Source organism: Pan troglodytes, chromosome 12, assembly GCF_028858775.2.
Source record: "Pan troglodytes isolate AG18354 chromosome 12, NHGRI_mPanTro3-v2.0_pri, whole genome shotgun sequence".
NCBI lineage: Eukaryota > Metazoa > Chordata > Mammalia > Primates > Hominidae > Pan > Pan troglodytes.
The window spans coordinates 27,585,988-27,595,896 of NC_072410.2; the positions used below are offsets into that span (position 1 = coordinate 27,585,988).

At 39.2% G+C, this 9,909-nt stretch overlaps 1 protein-coding gene across 1 annotated transcript; it reads left to right on the forward strand.

The window, feature by feature from the left end:
* The first annotated feature begins 1,856 nt into the window (after nt 1-1,856).
* LOC739911 (tripartite motif-containing protein 43) lies at nt 1,857-9,682 on the forward strand. The gene is made up of 7 exons (XM_001141597.7): nt 1,857-2,039; nt 3,921-4,335; nt 4,953-5,048; nt 6,108-6,338; nt 7,237-7,259; nt 7,788-7,885; nt 8,996-9,682. The coding sequence occupies exons 2-7, from the start codon at nt 3,925-3,927 to the stop codon at nt 9,475-9,477; spliced, it is 1,341 nt and encodes a 446-aa protein (XP_001141597.4). The 5' UTR covers nt 1,857-2,039; nt 3,921-3,924; the 3' UTR covers nt 9,478-9,682.
* The last annotated feature ends 227 nt before the right edge of the window (nt 9,683-9,909 follow it).

A 9,909-nucleotide genomic window follows, 5' to 3' on the forward strand; every position in this document is an offset into this window, starting at 1 on the left:
GGAGGGATAGCATTGGGAGATATACCTAATGCTAGATGACGAGTTAGTGGGTGCAGTGCACCAGCATGGCACATGTATACATATGTAACTAACCTGCACAATGTGCACATGTACCCTAAAACTTAAAGTATAATAAAAAAAATAAAAATAAAAATGAAGTTCATACCTTAGAACAAGCTTGCCCAACCCACGGTCCGTGGGCCACATATGGCCAAGGACGGCTTTGAATGTGGCCCAACACAAATTCCTAACCTTTCTTGAAACATGATGAGATTTTTGTTTGTCATTTTATCAAAGCTCATCAGCTATAGTTAATCTTAGTGTATTTCATGTGTGGCCCAAGACAATGCTTTTTCTAATGAGGCCCAGGGAAGCCAAAAGATTGCACACCACTGGCTTAGGTGATATTATTTATTCAACACCATAGATATGTGTGTGTGGGGGGGTATATATATGTATATGTGTATATACATATATATGTACCATATATATATAATATATATATCATATATGTGTCTCCTCCTTCTAAGAGGGAGGAACTTTTCCAAATAGTAATAACATAGGTGAAATGTAATTTTTATCCTAACCATGAACAAGCAAGCTTTTTTGGAATCTTTGAGTGGATGTAATTTTATATTCCCCTTTATCAAACACTGACCACAGGGAATATTCCCCTCTAATAAGCTTCTTTTGTAGCTTTTTTCTGAAAAACTGGACAAATGTAATGTGGGAGTCAGACAGCATGTGTCACTAAGCTGAGAGCAGTGACATATGAAGGTGACATTTGCATGTCCTGACAGCATTGTCCAGCAAAGGCTTCCTTTCTTTGGGGATGGACCCTCCCTCCTCACCTGGAGCAGCTCCACGTCAGGCATGTGGCACGTCTCCCACAGCTCTCTGTACATGTCTTTCATCCTTTCTAAATGTTGGGTCATTCTCACTTGACTCTCTTGTAGTTGTTGTAAAAGCCCTTTTGCTTCTCTTTCCAGTGCCTGCAGATGCAGTTGCTTCTCCTCATCGAGAAATAGACGCATCTTTTGATATTGAATATTGATTATCACCTTACTTAATGACACATAGTTCTGCGGAGACATTTGGTTAAAAGGATTACATACTCTCACTCTCAACAGAAAACTTCAAATAATTATATGCTGGGTGTAATCAAGCAATCTATAAACTTTCTGCCTCACTCTTGCAAGGAGTCTTGAATATTTGTTATTTCTTTCTGTCCATCTTTTTCAATGTTCCTATTCTCTCTCCCTCTTTAAATCAAAACCTATATAAAGACTTCTAGTTTCTCTTCCCGAGATGCTTCTTCACAGTTCTTACTGAGTCAATTGTCTACTCTATTAATCTCCCTTTTAGGATTTTTCCATGTCTGATTCGCCTAAATGTTAAAACACATTTAGCCATACACTATATTAGGCAGATTGATTTTTCCTTTTACTGTATTTTTACTCTATATACTATTTTATATACTATTCTATTTCTTTCCTCTTCCTCACACCCAATCTTGGTGAAATGTCTCATCTCCAGTGTCTGAAAAGGTTTATACCAACCTTCAAATTTGAACTAGAATACATATCATGCCATTTATCCAATAAACTAGAATTAATTTGGTTAGCTTGTGTGGGCTTCTCTATTTGCAATTCCTATTATATCAATTATATCAAATCCCCTCTCTACTAAAAATGCAAGAAAAAACCTAGCCAGGGACAGAGCCAGACTCCTTTCAAAAAAATAAATAAATAAATAAACGTAAAACTTCTGTTTTGAAGAAACTTAATCATCTATGTTAACACCCACCTACGCCCTGTGAAATGCAACCAATTGGAAGAAAGGGGTGTGGTCTTCAGAGATTTATAAACCGACACTTCAGGAGCCGAGCTCATTCTTCTCCAGAGCCCACAGAGTAGCTTTGCAACTGGCTTTGGGGACTTCCGAAAGCTACCAGCACTGCACTGTGAGACTCTCATCCCTGAGCTGAATTCATCTGATTCGACGGCAAGCTTTGGTGAGAACATAGATATATTTCTGAGGTAAGTACACAATTTCCAGAGTAGGAGCTACTATTAGGAGCTACAAACCAAAACAAAATTTGGGGACTTATTTATCTGCAAACTTTGATTATTTTTAGATGAAATGATCTCATTTTCTGAGTTTTAAAAACGGCTCCATTTCTTTTTTAAAATTATTTTAAACATAATCCATAGGTTTATGGATTAAACATGGGCCACCATGTTCAGCTATTTATTTATTTGTTTATTTATTTATTTTGAGATGGAATCATGCTCTATTGCCAGGCTGGAGTGCAGCGGCGCTCTTGGCTCACTGCAACCTCCGCCTTCCAGGTTCAAACGATTCTTCAGCCTCGGCCTCCAGAGTAGCTGGAAATATCGCCGCCTGCCACCACGCCCAGCTAATTTTTGTATTTTTTTTTAGTAGAGACGGGATTTCACTATGTTGGCCAGGATGGTCTCCATCTCTTGGTCTTGTGATCTGTTCACCTCGGCCTCTGAAAGTGTTGGGATTACAGGCCTGAGCCACCGCGCCCGGCCTTTTTTTTTTTTTTTTTTTTTAATTTATATAAGCATTTTTAGAGACAGGATGATCTAGACACTTTGCCGTGTCACCAGTCTAGAGTTCCTGAGCTCAAAATACCTGCCTGACCGCCTCCCAAAATGCTGGGATTACAGGCTTGAGTCACCTTCCCTGGCTTGGTTTTTATTTTTATTTGTATTTTAGCAAAACATACATTTAAAACGCTGACTTACTGTCTAGTGCCTCGTTTTTGTTTTTGTTTTTGTTTTGGGGGGGAGACAGAGTCCTGCGCTGTTACCCAGACTGGAGTGCTGTGGCACTATCTCGGCTCACTGCAAGCTCCGCCTGCCGGGTTCACGCCATTCTCCAGCCTCCGCCTCCAGAGTAGCTGGAACTACAGGCGTCCGCCACCACTGTCGGCTAATTTTTTGTATTTTTTAGTAGAGATAGGGATTCACCATGTTAGCCAGGATGGTCTTGAGCTCGTGACATCGTGATCTGCCTGCCTCAGCCGCCTGGGCCTCCCAAAGTGCTCGGATTACAGGCGTGAGCTACCGTGCCGGCCTCTAGTGCCTATTATTGCATGATACTTACTCTTTTCCTGACTGTGTGAAAGAGTAATGATAATGCTTCAATTATCATTATCTTTTTGTAAACTGAATTGTCTGTCTTTTAAGGATGTTGTAATATTAACTAGTATATCCCCAAATTAACAGACTGTCCAGGAACAGGAAACATGCCAGAAAGTTTTTGTTGATTAAATTAACATAGTAGCCTAGAAAAACAATGATTCTTAGCTTTACCTTGGAGAAGTGCCTTACCTTGATTTGACTGTTTTTCCTTGGAGAGTAAAGGCTAGCTTTTTCTGATTTGGGTCAAAGTATGAGTTCTGCTCTAACATTTTCAAGCAATGTCCTTCTGGAAAAGTCTTTATGGATGGTTGTTATAGTTAAATAAAATAATGAGAGTAGAAGAGCTTAGTTAGCTTCCCTTCTTTAAACCAATCACTGGCAATTTAGAGTGTTACTGATTTTCAGACCATTCAAGACTCAAACCTTGAGTTTAGAGGTTGATGAAACCCTTGAAGCCCAAGCAATTTGGTGGATACTAACACCTCAAAAAATCCAACATTCTTCCATGCAAGAAAGTAGAGTTTGGAAAGCTGGTCATGTGTTGATTGGAGAACAGTCACTTTTTCTAGAGATTGATGTCTCTTTGTGCCTTAGTTTTCTGTTTTTCCTATTTCTGTCATTGCAGATTAAAGCCTATACTTCTTTAGAAAGAAAGGATATTATTCGATCACGATCTGATTCAAACTTTGCTTGGATCTTTGTCTCTCCAGGGTAGAAGATTAAATTCCTGTGGTTTTCTTTCCTTAGGAAAATGGACTCAGACTTCTCACATGCCTTCCAGAAGGAACTCACCTGTGTCATCTGTTTGAACTACCTGGTAGACCCTGTCACCATCTGCTGTGGGCACAGCTTCTGTAGGCCCTGTCTCTGCCTTTCCTGGGAGGAAGCCCGAAGTCCTGCAAACTGCCCTGCATGCAGGGAACCATCACCGAAAATGGACTTCAAAACCAATATTCTTCTGAAGAATTTAGTGACCATTGCCAGAAAAGCCAGTCTCTGGCAATTCCTGAGCTCTGAGAAACAAATATGTGGGACCCATAGGGAAACAAAGAAGATGTTCTGTGACATGGACAAGGGTCTCCTCTGCTTGCTGTGCTCCAACTCTCAGGAGCACGGGGCTCACAAACACTATCCCATCGAAGAGGCAGCTGAGGAACACCGGGTAAGAGATAGCTCTGTGATCACCTGAAAGCTGGAGGGTGGCAGAGTTAAAGAGATTAGAAGGATGTTGAGAATCACGGTGATTACTCCATTCTTTACTGAGTGCCAGGTGCTGTTCTAGGTACCAATGATGACATTTTGAATAAAATGTGCAACTCTACCTTCCTTCATGGAGCTTGCACCCAAAAAGAGACTGATTAAGTAAATGTCATTATAATTGACTCTACAGTTCAATGCTAATGACATTGAAAAGCTACCAAAACTACCAGTGCAAAGAAAGGTATTTTGGAAATATATTTAATATTACTGGACAAATGAGTATGGGAGTAGCACACTACAAAATCAGGGGCTAGCATAGTGGGTTCTGAAGCAGGATGTTTCCCTGAACTAATTTAGCTGGGTTACAGGAAATCTTCACTCTTCAGTTCCCTAAACTGTTCTACATTCTGAAACCTCAAACTGAAAAATATCAATTAAGGATGAGCAATGAAAAATTTTGTTTTTTTCTCCTCTCACTAATGTATTTATATATTAGATCCCTTGCCTGCGTATACCACTCAGATTGTGGAATCTTTGGCATTTGACTTTCTGTTGTTCAACCTTGTAATTCTTTTGCAGGAGAAACTCTTAAAGCAAATGAGGATTTTATGGAAAAAGATTCAAGAAAATCAGAGAAATCTATATGAGGAGGGAAGAACAGCCTTCCTCTGGAGGGTAAGTATGAGACCGTGAGTCCTCCTGACCAGCTTGAGACAGGCATGCTGACATTTATATTAGCAACTTGAGTTGAAATTCTCATATGCCAGATTTTGTCATGTGTTTATTCATAGGCTGGAAAACAACCAGACTGTTCAATATAACGATTGTTCAGGTTTTCTGTAAATGCTTTTCAGATAAGTAAAAAATAAATATAAATTCTGAAGGGCAAGTATGTGCTTAAAATTAATAAGTATTTCAGACAGAGTTTTCTGTATAAAATTAATTATGAAATGTTGATTAAATAGTATATTATTGAGAAATAAAGGCATTTATTGGTGAATATGATATTGTCCAGGGGGAAGAAATCGGGTGGGAACAGTAATTTAAGAAATGTGCCTGTGCTGGTGAAATCTGGTAGCAAAGGACCCACACGATGCCAGTCCAAGTAGGAGAAAATACAACATGAGGAAAAGCTGAGGAGAAGGGATAAAAAATGACTGGGGCAGTGAGAGGATAAATATGTCATTATTGAGAAGAGAAACACAATGGAATGGGGATTAATGTTCTTAGAATGGCAGTGCAATACAGAGTCTATGGATTTGACAGAAGAAAGATAGGAGACAGAAAAGAGGTAGTCGGTTTGAGAGATGGGGGTTACATTTTTTACTAAGATCCTTTTTGTGTGATGGCTTCTGATCCTGATTATAATATACTAAAAAAATTTCTACTAAGAGTGATTGTTCAGGCTGTGAAGTACAGAGATTTGAAACAACAACCTAACTGAATAACAAAGATTATGTGTATTATCCATGACAATGTAACAATCAATCATAAATTTTAGTTGTTTTCTAATTGTATTTCCGATTTGATTTAAACATTTAAACCTAAAGGGCTTTTTTGCAGGTGTTTGGGAATTGATGAATTACATAAATTTTGAAGGAAGGTCTTGCTTAACTCATCATCCTGTTTGTAAAGGATGGAAAATAAAAGAAGGAATGAGGAGGATGAAGTTGTGGGCTCTGTGAGGTGGAAGTAAGCCTGGGTATATAACCTACAAAATTCATATCCCTACAGGGCGATGTGGTTTTACGGGCACAGATGATCAGGAATGAGTATAGGAAGCTGCATCCGGTTCTCCATAAGGAAGAAAAACAACATTTAGAGAGACTGAACAAGGAATACCAAGAGATTTTTCAGCAACTCCAGAGAAGTTGGGTCAAAATGGATCAAAAGAGTAAACACTTGAAAGAAATGTATCAGGAACTAATGGAAATGTGTCATAAACCAGATGTGGAGCTGCTCCAGGTAAGAATGGAGGATGCCCCTTGAGACACTTTGTGTTAGCTGACCTTTACATCTTTGCCTTCCATTGGGTACCGAAGACATTATTTCCTCATCTCCTGCACTGACGGTGAGAGTCATTCCCACCGGTTATAGAGATAAACTATAACTCCTACCCTAATCATGGAAATAAAGCTTTATGGAATTGTGCAACTAGATTTCCATACAACATTTTCTACCACAAGCTTCCTCCTCCAGCACATTTCATTAAAACTCTGGAAGAAAAAATTTCATGCTTGATTTGAGCCACATTACACTTTGGGGACTAGCCCTGAAAAAGACCACATTGTAGACAGCTGCAGCAATGCGCAGTCACTACTCACACCTTTCTCTCTCACTCAAATTTAGGGTCCTTAATTTATCAGAAATCCATATTGTCAATAGGTCTTACAGGTATAATTGTTAGAGATGAGAATACATTTTAAAAGAGTGGCAGTAATAGTATACGGTAATTCTAAAGTTTTGAAAACCTAAAGACCAGATAGGCAGAATAGCAACTTTTTTGTGTGTTTATTTTGAGACAGAGTCTTCTTCTGTCACCCAGACTGAAGTCCAATGGCCCAATCTCAGCTCACTGCAACTTCTGCCTCCTTGGTTCAAGCAATTCTCCTGCCTCAGCCTCCCTAGTAGCTGGGACTAAAGGCATGAACCACCACACCCCACTATTTTTGTGTGTGTGTGTATTTTTAGTAGAGACGGGGATTTGCCATGTTGTCCAGGCTAGTCTGGAACTCCTGACCTCAGGTGTTCCACCCACCTTGGCCTCCCAAAGTGCTGGGATTACAGGTGTGAACCACCTCACCCAACAAGAATGACAACTTTCTAAAGAAGTCATTTTTTTTCTCTCTCTCTCTCTCTACAGGATTTGGGAGACATCGTGGCAAGGTATGTTTTTGGCCATCAGTGCAAACTGGAGCACAAGGCATGCTATGAAAAACATCAAGCTGTTTCCAACAAAGTGAAAACATAATTTACTAACACCATAATGTGTCAGTGTGATTGTGTGTGTATGTGTGTGTAGTCATGTGTTTATGTGGTATGATGAATGTCACCTATGCCTTTTATCAGACATTAATCTTTTCTTACTTTCCCATGTGACTCAGGGGTTTATGTTTTGAAGAGTGCAATGCAGAGGTTGCTAGAATACAGTTGCCTCTTTTTGCGATTCAGAATCATAATTAGAGATAAACTATTTGGTGGCAGATAGGGAGAGAGGCATTTATCTTTCAGTGGCAGTAGGTTAGAAATGGAGTGAATAGTTAGAAAGATTCCCTAAGAGCCACAAACCCATCCTAGCGTTGTGGAGGTACATTACGGTATCAGAAGTGGGTTTGAATGAAGCATTTTCTGTTGGAATCCGTTTCTTAAACACAGACATCAGAAAGTTAACCAACTCAACCTACTTCCTTGCAGGAGTGAGTCCGTGCTGCTGCGCATGCCCCAGCCTGTGAATCCAGAGCTCACTGCAGGACCCATCACTGGACTGGTGTACAGGCTCAACCGCTTCCGAGGTGAGTGTGGCCCTGTTGGTGGGATCCACATGCAATGCCTTCAATTATGGTTTTCTATGGGCAGCTTTCCCAGTGTAATGATCTTTCATCTAGAAGAAGAGAATAGCCTGTGAATAGGTATTTATATTTATAGTTTCACTATCATCAAACAGACAAAACGAAATAAAAGCTGGTGAAATGTAATAGGAATCAGCCATATAACAAATTTCTTAGAAAAATAAAACATGCAGAAGGGCTCTTTAGGACTTTAGGAACCATTCTCTGATACAATTTCATGTATATAATTATTACATGAAGTATACAGAACTGAATTCAGGACATTTCAATTTCAAATTCAGTGCAGTTAACGACTGATTTGAGTGACAGCGTTTTTTTTAAAAAAATAGATTTTTAGGTGAAGTTTCATAGCATTTATAATTTTAATCATGTTTTTAATCAATTAAAGCATACATGAGTAACTTATATAACAATGCAAAAACTGAGAATCTGTCAACAATAGGAACATGATTTGGTGGTTGATGAGGTCTTAGATAGAACTCCAGGATAGATCATGACAAATCCAGCAGAATAAAAGAAGTCTGTGCCTGAATCTGGCATGAAAGTCAGATAATTTTTGCAAGGAATCAGCACTTTTCAGAAGGCAGATTCAGATTTTCTCTTTAAGTATGAATTTGCTAGCTTAAGTGGCAGATCATAATATTTCTGGAAAGTGATAACTTTTTTATTTGGGACTAAGAATGGCTGCCCACCTCATCTCCTGTCCAAAGCCTCCTGCTCTGCCCTGACGGAGAAGAGACAATGAAGGTTAATTTTATGGCTATGGACTTGGCTGCAGTGCAGGAGCTTCCAGTTTCTCAGTTGTTATGAAAGGTCGCTAACGAGACATAGACATGACCTTCCTCCCCTTTATAGTTTTTGAGTTTATGGAAATTGTGATCATCCTAGTTTAGCCATTTATTGTGCAGATCTCCTAACACCCTTTGATTCCATTTTTCCAGACAGAAGTTTCTTTCTAATCTTGACCTGTGTTTTCTAGTGAGAATCTCTTTCTTATCTGAACATAAGAATTTATAAACTGATTTTCACTGGAACATTCTCTTTTTTCTACAGTGGACATTTCCTTCCATTTTGAAGTAACCAATCACAATATCAGGCTCTTTGAGGATGTGAGAAGTTGGATGTTTAGACGTGGACCTTTGAATTCTGACAGATCTGACTATTTTGCTGCATGGGGAGCCAGGGTCTTCTCCTTTGGGAAACACTACTGGGAGCTGGATGTGGACAACTCTTGTGACTGGGCTCTGGGAGTCTGTAATGACTCCCAGATAAGGAAGAATAGCCCAGTGGTTAACTCTGAGGACATATTTCTTCTTTTGTGTCTGAAGGTGGATAATCATTTCAATCTCTTGACCACCTCCCCAGTGTTTCCTCACTATATAGAGAAACCTCTGGGCCGGGTTGGTGTGTTTCTTGATTTTGAAAGTGGAAGTGTGAGTTTTTTGAATGTCACCAAGAGTTCCCTCATATGGAGTTACCCAGCTGGCTCCTTAAATTTTCCTGTCAGGCCTTTCTTTTATACTGGCCACAGATGATCAGGATTAAGAAAACTTACTGTTTGGGAACTCCATATACAAGGGAGCTCTTCACTGTTGATACAAAGAAATCATACTGTTCAGGCTTTTTGGTACTTTAGTGTCACTTCATTTTATTGCTATTAAATAGAAAATTTGTAAAAGGCAAAACTTTTTGTACATTTTCTTACAATTAAAATAATCTCTTATGGCCCATTACCTAAAATACGTATTGTGATTTTCAAGTGTTTGTGAATTTATTGGATGGAATTCTGGAAATATGTGGGTGTGTGATTCCAAGTTGATCTCATTCAGGAACAACTTTTGTACATCATGGACAGACGGGGTTTTGTACAATGCACTTGTAAGTGTGAGAGTTCCCTCCTATTAATACAGTAAATTCTACACCTCATCACTTAGGGGGGATAAATTTATTTTACACAGAAGTTTTCA

Excerpts from the sequence above, each read along its gene's own strand:
- LOC739911 (XM_001141597.7), top strand. The coding sequence starts at position 3,925 with ATGGACTCAGACTTCTCACATGCCTTCCAGAAGGAACTCACCTGTGTC. Across the intron at positions 6,339-7,236 it reads CAGATGTGGAGCTGCTCCAG|GATTTGGGAGACATCGTGGC; the intron begins GTAAGAATGGAG and ends CTCTCTCTACAG. Across the intron at positions 7,260-7,787 it reads TTGGGAGACATCGTGGCAAG|GAGTGAGTCCGTGCTGCTGC; the intron begins GTATGTTTTTGG and ends ACTTCCTTGCAG.